General features: G+C 34.6%; 2 protein-coding genes across 2 annotated transcripts; one reads left to right on the top strand and one right to left on the bottom strand.

Moving 5' to 3' along the window:
• Nucleotides 1-525: 525 nt before the first annotated feature.
• LOC101897635 (phospholipase ABHD3) lies at nucleotides 526-10,719 on the top strand. Its single transcript, XM_005183687.4, has 7 exons — nucleotides 526-974; nucleotides 7,362-7,581; nucleotides 7,951-8,120; nucleotides 8,178-8,512; nucleotides 8,583-8,669; nucleotides 8,732-8,865; nucleotides 9,766-10,719. Exons 2-7 carry the CDS (start codon nucleotides 7,477-7,479, stop codon nucleotides 10,300-10,302), a joined length of 1,368 nt encoding a protein of 455 aa, XP_005183744.1. The 5' UTR covers nucleotides 526-974; nucleotides 7,362-7,476; the 3' UTR covers nucleotides 10,303-10,719.
• A 2,102-nt stretch (nucleotides 10,720-12,821) lies between these two features.
• On the bottom strand, nucleotides 12,822-16,742 carry LOC101897466 (5'-AMP-activated protein kinase subunit beta-1). Its single transcript, XM_005183686.4, has 3 exons — nucleotides 15,771-16,742; nucleotides 14,840-15,070; nucleotides 12,822-13,291 (listed from the first exon to the last, which is right to left on the bottom strand). The coding sequence occupies exons 1-3, from the start codon at nucleotides 16,422-16,424 to the stop codon at nucleotides 13,145-13,147; spliced, it is 1,032 nt and encodes a 343-aa protein (XP_005183743.1). The 5' UTR covers nucleotides 16,425-16,742; the 3' UTR covers nucleotides 12,822-13,144.
• Nucleotides 16,743-17,404: the final 662 nt, after the last annotated feature.

Here is a 17,404-nt window from a genome sequence, read left to right as displayed (position 1 = left end):
TTGTTTTCACATTTTCTTTTAAAATTTCCCAAAAAAAAACGATTATGTAAGCAAGTGTAGATGGTATACTCTTCTAATATTCCCTTGCAGTAAGAGATATTTTTTAAAGAAAAAGAGAGGATCTTGTCCTCTCTCTTTCTCTTTCGTGAAAAGCAAAAAAGTATGCAATTTATTCTTGTTTATGGCATTGAAAAATGTCGGAAACGTGCCAAAAACAAGCACGTGAACATCGTGTCAGAGAAGAAAAGAGAGCTCGATGGGTGAATGTCGTACAATGAATATAGCACAGAGGGAATATTTATGTTTGAAATTTTGAGTGCAAAATGAGAGCACAATAAAAGTGCCGGTTGTAAGAGGAATGGCAATTGCTGTGCGTGTGTGCTTGGTTTGCGTTTGAAAAATGAAAGAGCGAAAAAAACATACACCTGCCAAATGTATGCTCTTTAAATTGCTGTGTGTGCGTCTGTGTGTTAAAGAACTTGCCTCCAATCAAGCCAATAAAATAAAGGTAACATTTTTATTCAGTTATAAAAGTGCAGTGGAACTGAACGCCACTTGCCCTCGCAGAAACGAAACGAAGGAAGCCACATTCTCTAAAAACCTTGTCAATTGGATTTAAACAAAACAAAACAAAAAATTTAAAGAAGAATATTCATCTCATTATCACAAGTTGTTCGTTCGTTCGTTCTTCTTCTTCCTCCGACACTGATTATTATTTGCAAGTGTAACAATAATTGCAGGCAGTTAAATGTTTCTTTTGGAAATTTCGTTAAAAAGCGTCCAAAGTGTTTAACAAAAATTATGTAATAATAAAAATTGTGTAATTGAAGACGACGAAAAGAAAAAACAACACCACGAAAATAAATACCTACGTATTTTCCACTGTCAATAAGGCATTAATCAAATGACTTGACTCTGAGTAGCAGATTTTCTTCTTCGTAAAAGGAACTTCAGTTGGTGTCACGCAATTTCGGGTATGACAAAAAAAAAAAAGAAACAATAGAAAACAAAAAGAAAAACAACAACCCAATGCAGTGGACATTATTTTACAAAAACCTAATTGTGATTTTAGATAAAACCAATGGAGATAAGGGTTACACATATATATGTACATATCGACATACTATATGTGATATATTCAAGTGTCAACATATAGTATATATGGCTACCTATATAGTGTGTAACTTAATTGCTTGTTATGACCCCAAAAAAAGGAACCACTTTCTTTCGTACATACAATACACAAGTTACTGCTTTTGTCATTGGTGTATAGTATAGCTCCCCAAAAGTATGCAATGGCAAACATAAAATTACGGAGTGGGTCAAAACTTTTATTTTCTTCTGTGTGTGAGTGTGTGTGTGTGTCAATGAAGGAAAATCAAATTGAAGTTGCATGGAAATAAAACTTTAGTAATATTTACATAAAACAAATGTTAATTACAATTCATAGGAATAAATACGCATTACTAGATTTTACATATGTTTGTATATATGTATATGTGTCTATGTTTATTCCTTTGTCAAATATCATGTGTACTTCTCTGCTTGTTTACATTTTCCAAATTAGATTATATAGCATTGAACGTTTCCACGTGAACATGAATTTAACCCTCTTTTTGGGAAAATGTGATTTAAACCTTATTGTTTGTCTGTGTGTGTGTGTGTCTGTATGTGTTTATGTGACATTGAGTGTTATGTTTGTAATGCCAATTTTGTAGGAAACCACAACACTAATGCCTGCCAAATGGTCTGTTAATTTGTATGTTTCTTTTTTGTCTCTCGTTGAAGAATTATGAAGTTTGTAAGCACGTTTGTAACTTAATGGTGGAAAAATGATTTTAAATGGTTTCTGGGTCGATTCTTGTTCTATGAAAATTATCTTTAATTTTTTTTTTAATGCGAATGGAAAATACTATTCCAAATAAGTTTTTAAAAATTAAATAAAAACAAAATTTCAAAATAGTTAAGGTCCGACTTTTCCGACATTCAGCCCGAAAATATCCAGATGGAATTATGTATATACTCCCATGAAAAGCATTTTCTTTGAGAAACAATTCCTTCAACCATGAATAATTGAGGAGAAATAATGACTTAACTCTCTTTTAGTAATTTTTTTCCAGAGGTACCCTGATTTCGGGAAACTACTTTTTCTTGGGGACGGACCAGGTACCCCAGATTTTTGACCTGAAAGTCCGGGCTAGAACCGGATCCACTTACCCGATATAGACAATATGGATATTGTTTGAAAGCTGTAAAGACCCATATCTCTGAAACCTAAAAAGGTATTAGCACAAATTGCTGTATTTTGAAACTGTAAGAGTATCAGCTATAATTTAGCATAAATTTTGTTGAACCTCATAATGGGCCCTTTTTCCACTTTTTGGGTATTTTTTAAAAAAATTCGGGTCCAAAATATCGATAATTTTACTATAACTTCCGGACTGCTTATAAATAACCCCATCATGTGACCACTGATTGTATAGGTATTTTCATAGGCTTTCAAACGATTCCTATCTATATCGGGTAAGTGGATTCGGGTCTGGCGCGGGTCTTAAATCCGGATTTTCGGTTAAAAAATCTAGGATCCCGGGTCCGGTTGATAAGCCTGAGAAGAAGCATAGAATTTTAAAAATATGACCCTGAAAGGCCACGTTCACCAATGTTACTTGGTGTTTTTTTATACCCTACAACACTATGTGTTGGGGGTATTATAAGTTTGATTGGGCCAGAATTTATGTAACACCTCGAAATATTGGTTTCCCACATAGGAAAGTATATATGGATCTTCCTAGCTCGCCGAGCTGAGTCGATCTAGCTATGTATGTCCGTCCGTCCGTCTGTCCGTCTGTCCGTCTGTCCATGTTAATTTGTAATCACTCTACAGGTCGCAATTATGGCCCGATCCTTACGAAATTTTGCACGAAGGTGCGGTTAGGGTCAGAATAGAACCCTATTTCTTTTGGAGATGATCGCCAAATGTTTAGGGGTTGAAATGGACCAAATACTGAAAAAATGTCGGATTTTGCAGTAGCCATACAGGTCGCAATTATAGACCAATCGACGCGGAATTTCGGAAGTAGCTAGAGTTTAGGGCGGGGAAGAAGCCTACCAATTTGGGTGGTCATCGGATAATATTTAGCGGGTTAAATATACCATATCTTTTCTGTTGGAAAATTCAAAATTTTTCATTAAACCGCGAATATTTTAAATCCCGGCGAAATCACAAAGCCATGACAAGGTTACTCCTGATCTTTACATTGATGTTAACATCCAACAAAACGGATATATAGCAAAATATGTGCGATATATATGTCTTCCAAAGAAGATATGCTTGAAAGATGTCTTATATGTCGAGAACGGCTGAACGGATTTCGACAGTTCTCATTAATTCAGAATGGCCTCTTGGCAGGAAAGAAAAAACGTCTAAAAAATCGCATAAAAAACATCTCTCTAAAGATGAAAATATTGATTTTTTAAAATTTTCTCATATTTTTTCAATTTTGTCATATTTTTGGCATATTTTCATTTTGAATTAAACATTTGGTAATATTTCTACAGCTAACAAAACTAAGTAGTTAGGATATGAGGATATCATATACAGATCGCATTTATGGCCCGATCCTAACGAAATTTTGTATGGGGATCAGATGAGGGTCAGAATAGAAGCCTACTCTTTTTGGAGATGATCGCCATATATTTAGGGGTTGAAATGGACCAAAAAAAACTGCAAAATTGTTAGCAGGTCGTAATTATTGCCCGATCTTCACGGGCATTGCAAAAGCCAAGCAGTTTTGGATGGCCATCCAAAAATATTCAATGTGTGAAATAGTTTGCCAACTTTTATAGACAAAATACGAAAATGTCCATTCCAGTGAATTTTTGGAGAATTCACAAATACAGCAAAGACGCACTTCTGACTATTTCGTTAACGCTGATTTCGTTAAAGAATATAGTCAAATGGCTGTATCTCATATAGATGCGTTTCAGTCAAAAAACAATAATAAATGTTAATCTTTTGCCACTTCTGAGAGATTAAAGGTCTTTGGGAAATATTGGTTCCAGATCTAGGAAGACCATTTACGTGCAACATCTACCAATATATTGGAAATGAGCAAATTAGTTTAAGTTGCTATTATTCGAAAATTAGAGAACGAAACCTGGTGGTTTTCTTTTATTATTTGTAATTCGCCTATATAAACTGTATCGTTTATTGTAGTGTTGTAGGGTATTCAACGGTCGGCCCCGCTCGACTGTAGCCTTTGCTTACTTGTTTTTTAAATAAATTATTGAATTAAAATGCTAAAATAATTAAATATGAGTAAAAAAGCAGTAAGTTCCGTTTCCGTTAAAATATCTGTTAAAATCTTAAAAATACCGAATATAGCCGTTATATTGGACTCTTTACACAATTTTCTGTCACAGGCTGTAGTACCTATTACGAACTTCAAATACGAAATTTCAAACAATTTCGGTAAATATTGTAACTAAAACCGTCAAAATAGCGAATGTAGGAAGGTACTGATATATGGGGCCTACACGAAGACCTAGCCCTAATAGACAATTTTCTGTAGTTCCCGTTACGAACTCTAAATAAGAAATTTGAAACAACTCTGGTGAATAATGTCGCTAATATCGAGTCAAGTTTTCACATGTTATACCATTTTAATACTATGAGAGCGCCTAGAAGTATGCTATAAAATGCAAAAATAAATGTAACAAATTGTACAATTATTTCGAGGTTGGTTCATTTCAAATAAGGATATCCAGCTTCCGTATATCTCCAACCGATTTCAGGTTAATTGTACACCAAATGGCCAATATCAGTCCAAATAACCTGAAATTTCACACTTCCGATGGAATTCAGCATAGAAGCAAGTACATCAAATTTGGTGAAAATCGTGTCTGATATATCTATAGCTCCCATATATATGTTTCATGCGATTTGGTGTTTAAGCTCCTCACATTAGTAATATGCATTCGACAACGATCATATTTGGTATAAGATATCTTATAGAGCTCGGAAATACCTCTGCCAAATTTGATCAAGATCGCTTCAGATTTGGATATAGCTTCCATATATATCTTCAAACGATGCCGAGTTAATTGTGCACCAAATGGCCAATATCGGTCCAAATAACCTGAAATTTGGCACTTCCGATGGAATTCAGCATAGAAGCAAGTACATCAAATTTGGTGAAAATCGGTTCAGATATAGCTATAGCTTTCATATGAAACGTATTTTCGTCCGATTTGGTGTTTAAGTCCCTCACATTCTTAATCTGCATTCGACAACAATCATATTTGGTATAAGATATCTTATAGAGCTCGGAAATACCTCTGCTAAATTTGATTAAGATCGCTTCAGATTTGAATATAGCTCCCATATATATCCTTAATCCGATTTCAGGTTTATTGAGCAAATAATGGCTAATATCAGCCCAAATGGAGTGAATTTCGGGACGTGCGTTTCCATTTGGTGGAATTCGTCTCTGATATATATTTTTTGAAAATAATACTTCTCGATTCTCTATAGCAATGTTATTTGGTACAAAAGATTAAAATGTCACAATTAAATTTAGTGAAAATCGATTAAGGATTGGATATGCCTTCCATATATTAGTTCCTCTGAAACTAAACTATAGCTGCTCTAAAACCAAATGTTGATAGGTGGTATGATCTACTTTAAATAAATTCTTTTGTTACGGGAACTCTTTTAAATGTGCATAGTGGTTTAGGGTATCATATAGTCGGCCCCGATACAAAATCAAATAAAAATGTTTTTACAAGATCAACTCAATCGCTGCAAAATCTGTTTGGAAAACACTGACTTATTGACAAATTTGCATATTTTCGTTAGAGTGAAAGGAAGGAGATAACTAACTGGAAATGTAACCCCAAAGCAAAGTTATAAATCATAAGTGCCGGATCAAGCCGAGAATTCGGCCAATGCACTTACTCCATGTAAAAGTATTAATTCACAATCTAATTAACAATTTCTTTATTTACTTTTAATAAAAATCATTTGTTTATTTTATGCCAATAAAATTAATTAAATTGTATATTTTATAAATTACTTTGCAACTAACGTAAATCTGATTTTTTTTGTTTTAAATTTATAACTGCTTTCATTGCTTTTTGCTTCTCTTGAGTCGAAAGTCCATTTCCATCGAAATGGACGGCAGTGGCGGTTGGGTCATAATTTCAAAATATTAGTCATAAAATAATAATATGTTTTGTGCTCATCAACACTGGAATAGTCCAAAGGGGGAAACATTAGCTTTGAAGTCGAGTGGTGCTCAGTTCAAATATATGACAGATAATTTATCTGTTCGGTTATCTAACTGGCTGTTCTACAATTTAACTCGCGCGTAAATACTTGGTGTATGTAATGTATATTCGCATATAATTATATAAATGAAAAAAAAGGTTAAAGTCTATTTCAATGAAAACTTGATTCTAGACAAAACACTTGAACTGTATAATTACTCGCACACACACATACATTTATTACAAACGAATAAATGTCAAGAAATTATCTCATCTAAATGTCTCATCAAAAGCATTCTTGCGAATACTCATTCTGTATTAGGTGCGTCTTATCGAGGTGAGTCGAAAAAAAGTTGACATCACAGATTTGTACGGGAGTAAAAATCATGCATTGGGCGCCAATTTTTATACCCTACACTACTTTACATGGGGTAATATATTTTCGGTAATAGTCGAATCACGAATACCAATTCCGTGAGGAATTTCTCTCTTTTTTACTTTTTTGATGTCATTAACAGCTGTAATTTGACATTTTTGGTTGTCAGTTTATAATTTAATAATTTTCGGCGAAAAACGCAATGTTTTTTACAAATAAATGTCCAGTAAAGTAAAGAGAGCAATTTTGACAGTTAAGTTATTGAGAGTTTTAAAAATCTTACTGGAAAATTTACTCAGTAAGAGAAAACAGCCATTTCGGGGCCGCTCCAAAGATGTTTACATAATAATAACAATTTTTAATTTGTTATTTATTTTTTAAATATATTTCCGATTATATCAGGCATTTTTTTTTTTTTTTTTTTGATAGAAAAAATATTCTTGAAAAAATACATTTTCGAAAATAAATTCTACATCCAAGTTGAAAACAATAGTTTTTTTTTATCGAATTCGTAGTCATGAAAGAAATTCGTTATACCTATTTGATTAATTACTTTTATCGCGCATAGATATTAAGAGTTTTATGCTGACCTTCGTATGACTTAGATATGACAAAGGTCCCGACATTTTTTTTTTTTGATAATAAATATATATTTTATTTATAACAATTTCCATTTCACGATTGATAACTAATTTATATTGTTTTCTTTTCATTTCAGATAATCAACGTTTCTATGCAACAGTATTAGATAAAGTTCAAAACTTTGAGAGGTGGAAATTTTGCTATTCACATATATCAAAAAGAAAAACCTATAAACGAATTACAAAACAAAAATGTTATACTCTGTAGTTGTATATTTGACAAACATACCACGTCTACATTTATGGGCATTTGCAATATTAGGATATGTAGTTTATTATTTAATACAAGTAGTTAAGGTAAGTAAAATCTTAGTACTTTTTTAATAAATTAATAAATTTATACTCTGAAAGTAATAAACGGGAAGATATCGATTGTGGAAATTATCGATATTTGATGTTTCACGTTCTCTTTTGGTCAGACACATTCTCTTTGCTACCGTTAACTTGATTTGTTTTCATTCTCTCTCTTTAAAATTTGATGGCAAGAGAGTATATATTTTTTGACTTTTGCTTTGAAAGGCAACTCACTTGACAATAAGTAATAAAGATAATAAAGTGTTTTTCTTTAATTAAAAGCGGTCATTATCAATTGTGTTTTCTTAAAGTATCAAATTTTAATAAAAACAATAGCAAAAAAAATTATTTAACATCCCTCATTATTTACAGCGTCCAATTTTAGCCTGTTCCGATGGACCTTTTAAAACATTTTTATATCGTTATATACCAACATTGGATGTCAAATATTGGCCGACATTTTGGTGTTTCGAAAGTCGGGCCCAAACGGTATTTGCCAGTATTATTAGATCTCAAACATTACCAAATATTAACTATCGAAGGTGGGGTTGTTGAACATTTCATTATTAGAGATAAATTAAATATAAATTTCTTTACAGAGAAATCTTAAGGCTGACCGATGGCGGCGAAGTAGCATTAGATTGGATGGAGGATGGCTGCGCCGACGATAGTCCATGTGTCATTATATTACCTGGTTTAACAGGTGAATCTCAGGCCGAATATATTAAGTGTTTAGTTTTAGCCGCTAGTCAAGTTAGTTTGCGTGTTGTTGTTTTCAATAATCGCGGTTTGGGTGGCATTGAATTGAAAACGCCACGTCTATATTGTGCCTCAAACTGCGAGGACCTCTCCGAGGTGGTAAGGCATGTGGGCAAAAGTGTGCCCAAAGATAAGCTGGGTGCTACCGGGATATCAATGGGTGGCTTGATTTTGGGTGAGTTCAAAATATTTTTGCTTTTTTTTTTTTGAAAAAATAAAAATTATTGAATTTTTTTATTGCACAGGAAATTATCTGGTGCGTAAAAGTGAAGAGGCCCGCACATATTTGGGTGCCGCAAACATTATATCAGTGCCTTGGGATGTTCACAAGGGTATGTAACACTAGTGCATTTATTTATTTTCCCTTGTACTGACTAGGGATTTGTTTTTGCAGGAACGAAGAGCATAGAGAAGCCCATATTGAATAATCTACTTGGCAGACATTTAACAAATAGCCTCTGTAATACTCTGAAAAGCTGTGAAATTTTCAAAATGTGCGATGACATAGATATGGATAAAATTTTAATGGTGTGTATAATATATTTTATTTTATAAATACTTTTTTGTAGAAAAAAATATACGAAATTTTTCGTCATAGGCTGTAGTACCCATTACGAACTTCAAATACGAAATTTTAAACAGTTCCAGTGAATAATGTCGCTAAAATCATGAAAATATCGAATATCGGGAGGTACCGTTGTATGGGGGCAATACGAAGGGGTGGACCTGCATACAAACTTTTTTGTCAATCTTCAAATACGAATTTTGAAATAATTCCCGTAAATCTTGCATATACCGAATATGGGGAGGTGAGGCACTTGCTTGAGGTGATCGACACTTTGGTATTTTTTACTACCAACCTTGCTTTCCAACATACTCCAGACACAATAGTCCAACGGATTGGTATCCGGAGGAACCTCATTTTGTAACCATAACGAGCAATGGTACGGGACACAAAAGATTTATTCACATTTAAATGCTGGAGTGCTCTAACGATAGCCACTTGCGGGTTTCCGGCCAAATATAAATAAATCAGAATATCACGCTTGAATTCCATCACGAATAGTTATTTTTTCTGGAAAATTCTCACAAAAATGCTTTTGTACGCTTGTAAACAATATAATGAGCTATCACTGGAATAATTGAAGTTGGTTGCAGTTTTTTCATCTCACCCTGTATACTTGTAGGATTTATCAAAAATATCTCGAGCAGTTACAAACGGAATGACAATAGAATTGTGGAGCGTATAAAAACCAATGATTTTAGGGTAATTTACTTGTCTCCAAAGGACCGACCTAAGACCTGAGTCTTAAGAAAAAAACTTAAACCTGTATGACTTCCTGAGGACACCTGAGTTTCACAATTCAATCTTGCATGCTGAAAATTGGTTTAGTATTTTTTTTAAATATTTTTTCTTTTGTTTTCCAGTGTAAAACCATCAAAGAATTCGATGCCTTATTTACATCCAAACAATTTGGTTATGCCCATGTCGATGATTATTATACTGATGCCACGTTACATGATAAACTACACAGAATTACGGTGCCTACACTGTGCCTGAGTGCAGCCGATGATCCCTTCCAGCCACTGGACGCCATACCCATTAAGGCGGCTGAAGAATGCTCGCACGTGGCCATTGTTGTCACGGCCCGAGGTGGTCATATTGGTTTCCTAGAAGGCTGGTGGCCATCGGTCAAAGAACAATTTATGAGTCGTTTATTTGCTGAATTTTTCTCCAAAGCCCTGTGTGATAAACGTTCGGAATTTCAAAATGTAACCGAAGATATGTATGAAAATTACAAAATTGCCAAGGAGTTAAGGCCACCCGAGCAAGAAGAATTGGTGGGTGTTAGTGGTGTTGTCGGTGGCGCTGGTGATGAGCAACAAGAAAAGGTGGCAATGAAAATCTCTTCATCATTTTTAAACAGCGAACAGCTGGAGGAGTTAATGAAGAAAGATATGTAGCTTTAAATGCAAATCTGAAAAACCATGCATTTTCGTTTGAACTGTTAACATTTTGTTTTTGAGAGGACAAGAAAAGCTTAAAAGAAAATTTGAAAAACAATATTAATTAACAAAATTTTCTCATAGTAGTAAAAGTTCTACAAAAGTATACATACATATTTATTAATTAGGCAAGAATAGGAAATAAAAAAAAACAAAAAACAAAACAATGCAATACTCAATTCACTGTAACATCGAAGATGACAATTATTGTTCCTTTTAAGTCTGTCGTTTCATGCTTGAATTTTAACATTTGGTAGTTATAGCATAAAATAGTGGTATTCAAAAGATATTTTATCATGTCCATTATCTTGTTATATAATAAAGCCATATGATAAGAAAAAAAAAAACACTAGCCTACAATTATTGTTATTTAAATTTAAAAAAAAAATATTCTTAAAAAAAAACAATTACAATTATTTATCCGTTGCCTTTGTTTTAAAAAATATCCTGAAAATGTTCAATTTACAAGTTTACTTTGTTATAAGTTAGTTTATCGAAATTTGAAATTTATTGACTTTAAATAAAACCTCAACTGATTAAGTCCCGTCCACCAAAAAATCTATTAATTTCTTGAATATAAAAAATAAAATAAAATCGGATTAAAATCAAATTGATTTCCTAAGAAAACCACACCACATTTTTTGTTGGCTAGTGTCATTTGCAAACAGAAAAATCTCCTAAAACTAAACACTTGTTCAAGCATAAATAATAATAATTGTTTTAAATAATTAATAGTATTCATAAAATTAAAACGAAAAAAAAGACATACAGGGTGAGATGTAAAAACTGCAACAAAATAACCAAAAGAACCTAACCAAGGGCCACAAGTCGAAGAGACGTACCAAGCGTAAGGAGAGTTACGTGCGCTATCTACATTTACAAAATGTTGAAGCAAGTCCATCCCGACACCGGTATCTCCTTCAAGGCTATGAGCATCATAAACAGTTTCGTCAACGATATCTTCGAACGTATTGCCACCGAAGCCTCTCGTTTGGTCCACTACAACAAGCGCTCAACCATCACCAGTCGGGAAATCCAGACCGCCGTCCGTCTATTGTTGCCCGGTGAATTGGCTAAGCATGACGTCAGTGAAGGTACCAAGGCTGTTACTAAATACACCAGCTCCAAGTAAATGTCTTGATATTTTTCATTCTGCGTCGAAATACTACCTTTTTTAAATTTTATTTAATTAAAGCAAAAATGTCATCAAATTTTAGAATAAGTTTAGATTTGTTCGAATTGGTCACCTTTGGCACGAATTATAGCCTTCAAAAAAAATGAAAAAAATGAAATGAAACCCTCACATGCTGCCTGAATGTAGCTCTGCGGTTTTTTGGCCCATTCCCGGCGGAGCGCTTGATTTTGAGGTATCCGACACTTTGGAATTTTTAAGTGTCAACCTTGCTTTCCCAAATACTCCAAAGACAATAGTCCAACGGATTGGTATCCGGAGGTTTTTGTGGCCATTGTGCGCTGGAAATGAAGCGAGGAACCTCATTTTCTAACCATTCTTGGGTGGCGCGTACTGAGTCCTGTTGGAATGTCCAAGGTCTGCGGTTAAAATATTTGCGTGCCCAAGGCTTTAATACACCCTACAGAATATGTTCACGATAATATTCGGAATTTATTCTGATGCCACGTTTGATTAATACGAGCGGAGAGCGACCATCGGCTGTTATAGCGGCCCACATCATCACCATGGTCGGCGCTTGAGTTCTGGTGGCCAACCGATAGTGTACATTTTTAGTTGACCTCTTTGGCAAGTAAACACGATCATTTTGTTTGTTTACAAACTGCTGGACAATGCATGTTTTCTTATTGGAAAAAACCAAATTCGGCAGTTCACCATTTACTCACATTTAAATGCTGGAGTGCTCTAACGATAGCCACTTGTTGCTTTCCAGCCAATTATAAAGAAATCACACTATCACGCTTGAATTCCATTACAAATAACTTTTTTTCTGGAAAAATCTCACCAAAATACTTTTGTGCTCTTGTAAACAATATAATGTACTGTCACTGGAATAATTTTAACAGCTGTCGGACAAGTGGCTTAGAAATGACAGCTATCTGAACTTGGTTGCAGTTTTTTCATCTCACCCCCCTGTATTCATAAAATTAAAACGTAAAAGAAGACATACATAGTTTGTACCTCATTTAAGCAGCACATATCTATTAAAAAAACAACAACACATAATTTGTGATCAAAAGGGCTTTAATTAAAAATACTAAAAAAACACATCTCAATATAAAAACAAAACAAAAAAACATTTTGCTAATAAATTTGGATTTTAACAAGCAATAATAATAATTAAATATTACAAATTTAAAAAAAAAATAACATTTATATTATACAATAACCCCAACAAAACATAAATGACAACAACAATAAATAATGTATTTAAAAATTACCTATGACAAAATCAAAAGAAACGAACTAGTCAAATGAAATAAAGTAATGGAAACACAATTTCACGTTTGATTTTTTTTTTTTCATTTTTTATTTTAATATTTTTTATTTCTTTTTGGTTAGGTAAATATATAGATTACATCGAAATTTTATGTTAATATTATAACTAAACGATTAAATAAAATTAAAATAAAACAACACTTGCCCATAACTTTCATTTTGTGTAAAATATTTGAATGATACAATACCTTTGTACACAACATATAATAGAAGCATAATTCATTTTGTGTATTTCAAAATTACAACAAAAAGAAACTGATAAAATTTAACTTTTTTAAATAGGTAGCAAGGACCAAATATTAGTTAGATGGTTATCGATCTATCACATGTCTATATTGGCTTGTACAACAGGGTGGTGACATACTTCTTGCGATAGCGATGTGTTGCACTGAGCACCATAACACCATCCTTAATCGAGAGCGCATACAAATGGTTCAACATGACATGATTTGGTTCAGGCAACAATGTTGGTTCACACTGTAATGTAAAGACAGGAATAACAATGTTATATTAGTTATTTAAGGTTTTTTTTTATAGAAGAGTTATAGGCGCCCTCATTGAGGAAGCCCCCTTTTTCAGAGAAAAGCAAAATATCTTTGCATAGGAAAGAAAAGGTCTTCTCATAGAACACAAAACGGTGTTTTCTACAGACCTTGTAATTGAAGACCAAAAGGTCTTCTTCATAGAAGACCAAAAGGTCTTCTCAGGAAGACTAATTGGTCTTCTCCCAGCAGAATAAAAAATTTTTCTCATAGAAGACCAAACGGTCTTCACAAAGATGACAAAAAGGCCCAGAAGGATTTTTATAGAAGGACAGAAGAGCAGAAGGGCTTCTCATAGAAGACAAAACATCTCCTCATAGAAGACCAAAGGGTCTTCTCATAGAAGACAAAACGGTCTTCTCATAGAAGGGCAGACGGTATTCTCATGGAAGACCAAAGGTTCTTCTCATGGAAGTCCAAAATGACGTCTTTTCATAGAAGACCAAGGGTCTTTTCATAGAAGACAAAAGGCTCTACTCATAGAAGACGAAAGGGTCTTCTCATAGAAGAGCAAAAGGTCTTCTCACAGAAGACCAAAAGGTCTTCCCATAGAAGACAAAAGGTCTTCTCATAAAAGACGGAAAGGTTTTCTCATAGAAGATCAAAAGGTAGTAGACAAAAGGTCTTACCATAAAAGATCAAAGGTCTTCTCATAGAAGACCGAAACGTCTTCTAATGGACGACCAAACGGTCTTCTCATAGAAGATCAAAAGGTCTTCTCATAGAAGACCAAAGGGTCTTCTCATAGAAGACGAAAAGTTCTTCTTATAGAAGACGAAAAGTTCTTCTTATATAAGACCAGAAGGTCTTCTCATAGAAGACAAGAAGGTCTTCTCATAGAAGACCAAACGGTCTTCTCATAGAAGATCAGAAGGTCTTCTCATAGAAGACCAGAAGGTCTTCCCAAAGAAGACCAGAAGGTCTTCCCATAGAAGACCAAACGGTCTTCTCATAGAAGATCAGAAGGTCTTCTCATAGAAGACCAGAAGGTCTTCCCATAGAAGACCAGAAGGTCTTTCCATAGAGGACCAGAAGGTCTTCCCATAGAAGACCAGAAGGTCTTCCCACAGAAGACCAGAAGGTCTTCCCATAGAAGACCAGAAGGTCTCCAGAAGGTCTTCTCATAGAAGACCAAAAGGTCTACTCATAGAAGGACAGAAGAGCAGAAGGGCTTCTCATAGAAAATAAAACATCTCCTCATAGAAGACCAAAGGGTCTTCTCATAGAAGACAAAACGGTCTTCTCATAGAAGGGCAGACGGTATTCTCATGGAAGACCAAATGGTCTTCTCATAAAACTCAAAAAGGCCATTTCAAAGAAGACCATAAGTTCTTCCCTTCGACAACGAAAGGTTTTCTTCTAGACGGCAAAAAGCTACTTCTCGTAGAAGACCAAACGTCTTCTCTGAGAAAGCCAGAACATCTTCCCTCAAAAGACCGGAGAGGTTCCTCATACAAATTTTTCTGTTTCCCCACCAACTTACCGACAATGGTGTATCTTTGTTCAGGATAACTTGCAAGAGATGTGGCGGCAATATTGGTGGACCGGATACTTTTTCCCATGGCTTGGTTTGTGGCACCTCTTGTGAATACTCCTTATCGGCGTTGTTTACGGCATTTTCGCTGTCTTTGGCTAAAGCTTGAAATACTTCAAAATCAGATTGACGTACCGAAACCAAATTTGTGGTTTCGCCCGTGTCATTTTCTACGCTTTTCTGAAAAGAAAAAAAATAATTATTATTATGTTATATGTCTAAGTGATGTTCCGATTATATATTGGGTAATAATGGATATATGACTTGCAAAAATTGATTTGGTGGCAGTATTTATTTGATTTGATTACAGATTTTTATTCCCACCCTAAGGCCGTTGTAAGAAATCTCTGGGGAAAATTGTTATTTTTGAAGATTTCACGGAGGTCTCATGGTTTATTTTTTTTTTTTTGTTACGGCACGATAAATTATTCATCAAATGGAGTACTCTCTCGTTCTATATGAACTCTATGAATTTTCAAGGTAACAAAAGAGGGAGACCCCTAGAGTTTATGTCTTGGAATTATATCAAAATCTATTCGCTAAATGTTGACCTTTTGTGGAGTAGGTATCAGAGATATCCGATATATTGACATTCTATTTCTATTAGATAGAAGAAACAAATTGATTTGCTCTTGTTAATGTGTAATCAGTCAGCGTCAGTCAACCTGATAATTGAGAATATTGCACAACAACTAAATACATGTCATAAACAATAGATAAACATACAATGTATGTGCGTACGTACATATGTATGTATGCATGTCTGAACATATTTGCGTCGCATTTGCCTGCCAAATTGTTTTATTGATTTTGTTTTTATTCATTTGCATTTTGTTGTTGTTGTCACTGTTTTTTCCATGAATAAAGTAAACAAACTTACCAATTTCGGATCATGTTTCCATTCACCATCCACATAGAATTTGTAGTGATGATCTCCTTCGGGTAAATCGATAATTGTTACAAAATTACCATGACTTCGTACCATGGGTATGGGTTTCCATTTAGTAAAGGTACCACAAATCATAACATTGTGACCGCCACCATCCCAACGTAGAACCGTTGGAATAAACGATGGATTCTTTTCGTCGTCTTGTGACTCCATGTTTTCTCCAGTTTCTTGTTCCTTTACCGACTCACTGTCATTCGTGGTGTCGTGTGAAGTCATCTCCTTGGGAGTTGTGCCCCCCTCTGTTACGCTGCTAGAGCGTTTGCGCGTTTCAGCTGAGCTTAATGGGTCTGAGGGGTCGGAGGCCGACTGTTCGGTTGAGGCTTTGCCAATTTTCGTATAGTAAGGTTCGGATGTTGTTTCGTCGTCTTCTTGCGACGAGCCACCTGCCAATACTGAATCACGTTTTTTGTCGAACGTGAATGCCTGACCACCACTTACGGCCGCCATACCACCGCCTCCTCCACCACCAACACTCCCAGCACCATCGCCGCGCTGAGGTAGCTCTCTGAAAGGTGAGTTCGGCGTTGAGATGTCACTAGACTTGTGACGCTCCCTATGCATGCTTGAACTTCCTGCATTGCCCATTACGACGCCTGCTGCTTCTGTTCTTTTTTCTATTTCTTTGTTTGCAAATTAAAGAAAAATAAAACGCAACAAAATCAAAAATTCCTTATGGTCTCGTTAATTATCAAAAGTCATTTGGGGGGACGTATGTTGATGTTTGGCACTTCTTTTTCGATGGCTACAAAGCTATTTGGACAAATCCAGCTGGAGGTTTTTTAGGTTTTTGTTTACACAATACAAATTTCGCTTTTTGTTCGTCGTTTTGTAATGAATCTCTTTTCTTTTCAATGTCAGTCATTCGAGAATTACTTCTGTCATTGGAGTTGTTTTCTTTGTGTTGCCAGTCGAGAAGAATGTCAGTGAAAAGCAAATTGAAAAAGTCTTCGATTTCAAATGGAATATATTTGCGTATGGAAGCTAAGACCATGTTCACACACGGAGACAACATGTTCACCCACGGACTAACATGGGATTTGCTTGTTGTCCTAATTTATACTAGGTGAGTTTAATAATGGAAAGTTTTATCGTTTCAGCAATTTTGGCGCTTCATCAAATGTCTTTTCTGTCATTGTTGTTAATATTTTGGTACAAAATAAACACCCACAAGGAATTGCCAAAAAAGTGTCAGTATGATAATTTGTTTTCATATCTATTCCTTTTGCCTCTCTTTCCAACAACTATGCCTAATATAAATGCGGACATACAAAAATGAAATTTTATATATATATACAGGCTAAGATGAAAAAACTGCAACCAACTACAGACTACTTTCATTTCTAAGCCACTAGTCCGACAGCTGTTAAAATTATTCCAGTGACAGCTATTGTTTACAATCGTAGAAAAGCATTTTGGTGGGAATTTTCCAGAAAATAGTTATTCGTGATGGAATTCAAGCGTGATAGTGTGATTTCATTATATTTGGCTGGAAAATTACAAGTGGCTATCGTTAGAGCACTCCAACATTTAAACGTGAATAAATCTTTTGTGTCTCATACCATCGC

The sequence above is a fragment of the Musca domestica genome, unplaced genomic scaffold (genome assembly GCF_030504385.1).
Source record: "Musca domestica strain aabys unplaced genomic scaffold, Musca_domestica.polishedcontigs.V.1.1 8, whole genome shotgun sequence".
NCBI lineage: Eukaryota > Metazoa > Arthropoda > Insecta > Diptera > Muscidae > Musca > Musca domestica.
The sequence above is the reverse complement of the archived record's forward strand: the minus strand, read 5'-3'. Positions and strand labels throughout refer to the sequence as shown.

Bases quoted from the DNA above. Each gene is read 5' to 3' on its own strand.
- LOC101897466 (XM_005183686.4), bottom strand. From the start codon at position 16,424: ATGGGCAATGCAGGAAGTTCAAGCATGCATAGGGAGCGTCACAAGTCT. The intron at 15,071-15,770 runs GTAAGTTTGTTT...TTTTCTTTTCAG, and splicing joins GGAAACATGATCCGAAATTG to AAAAGCGTAGAAAATGACAC. The intron at 13,292-14,839 runs GTAAGTTGGTGG...TTTACATTACAG, and splicing joins ACAAAGATACACCATTGTCG to TGTGAACCAACATTGTTGCC.
- LOC101897635 (XM_005183687.4), top strand. From the start codon at position 7,477: ATGTTATACTCTGTAGTTGTATATTTGACAAACATACCACGTCTACAT. The intron at 8,121-8,177 runs GTGGGGTTGTTG...ATTTCTTTACAG, and splicing joins CCAAATATTAACTATCGAAG to AGAAATCTTAAGGCTGACCG. The intron at 8,866-9,765 runs GTGTGTATAATA...TTTGTTTTCCAG, and splicing joins ATATGGATAAAATTTTAATG to TGTAAAACCATCAAAGAATT.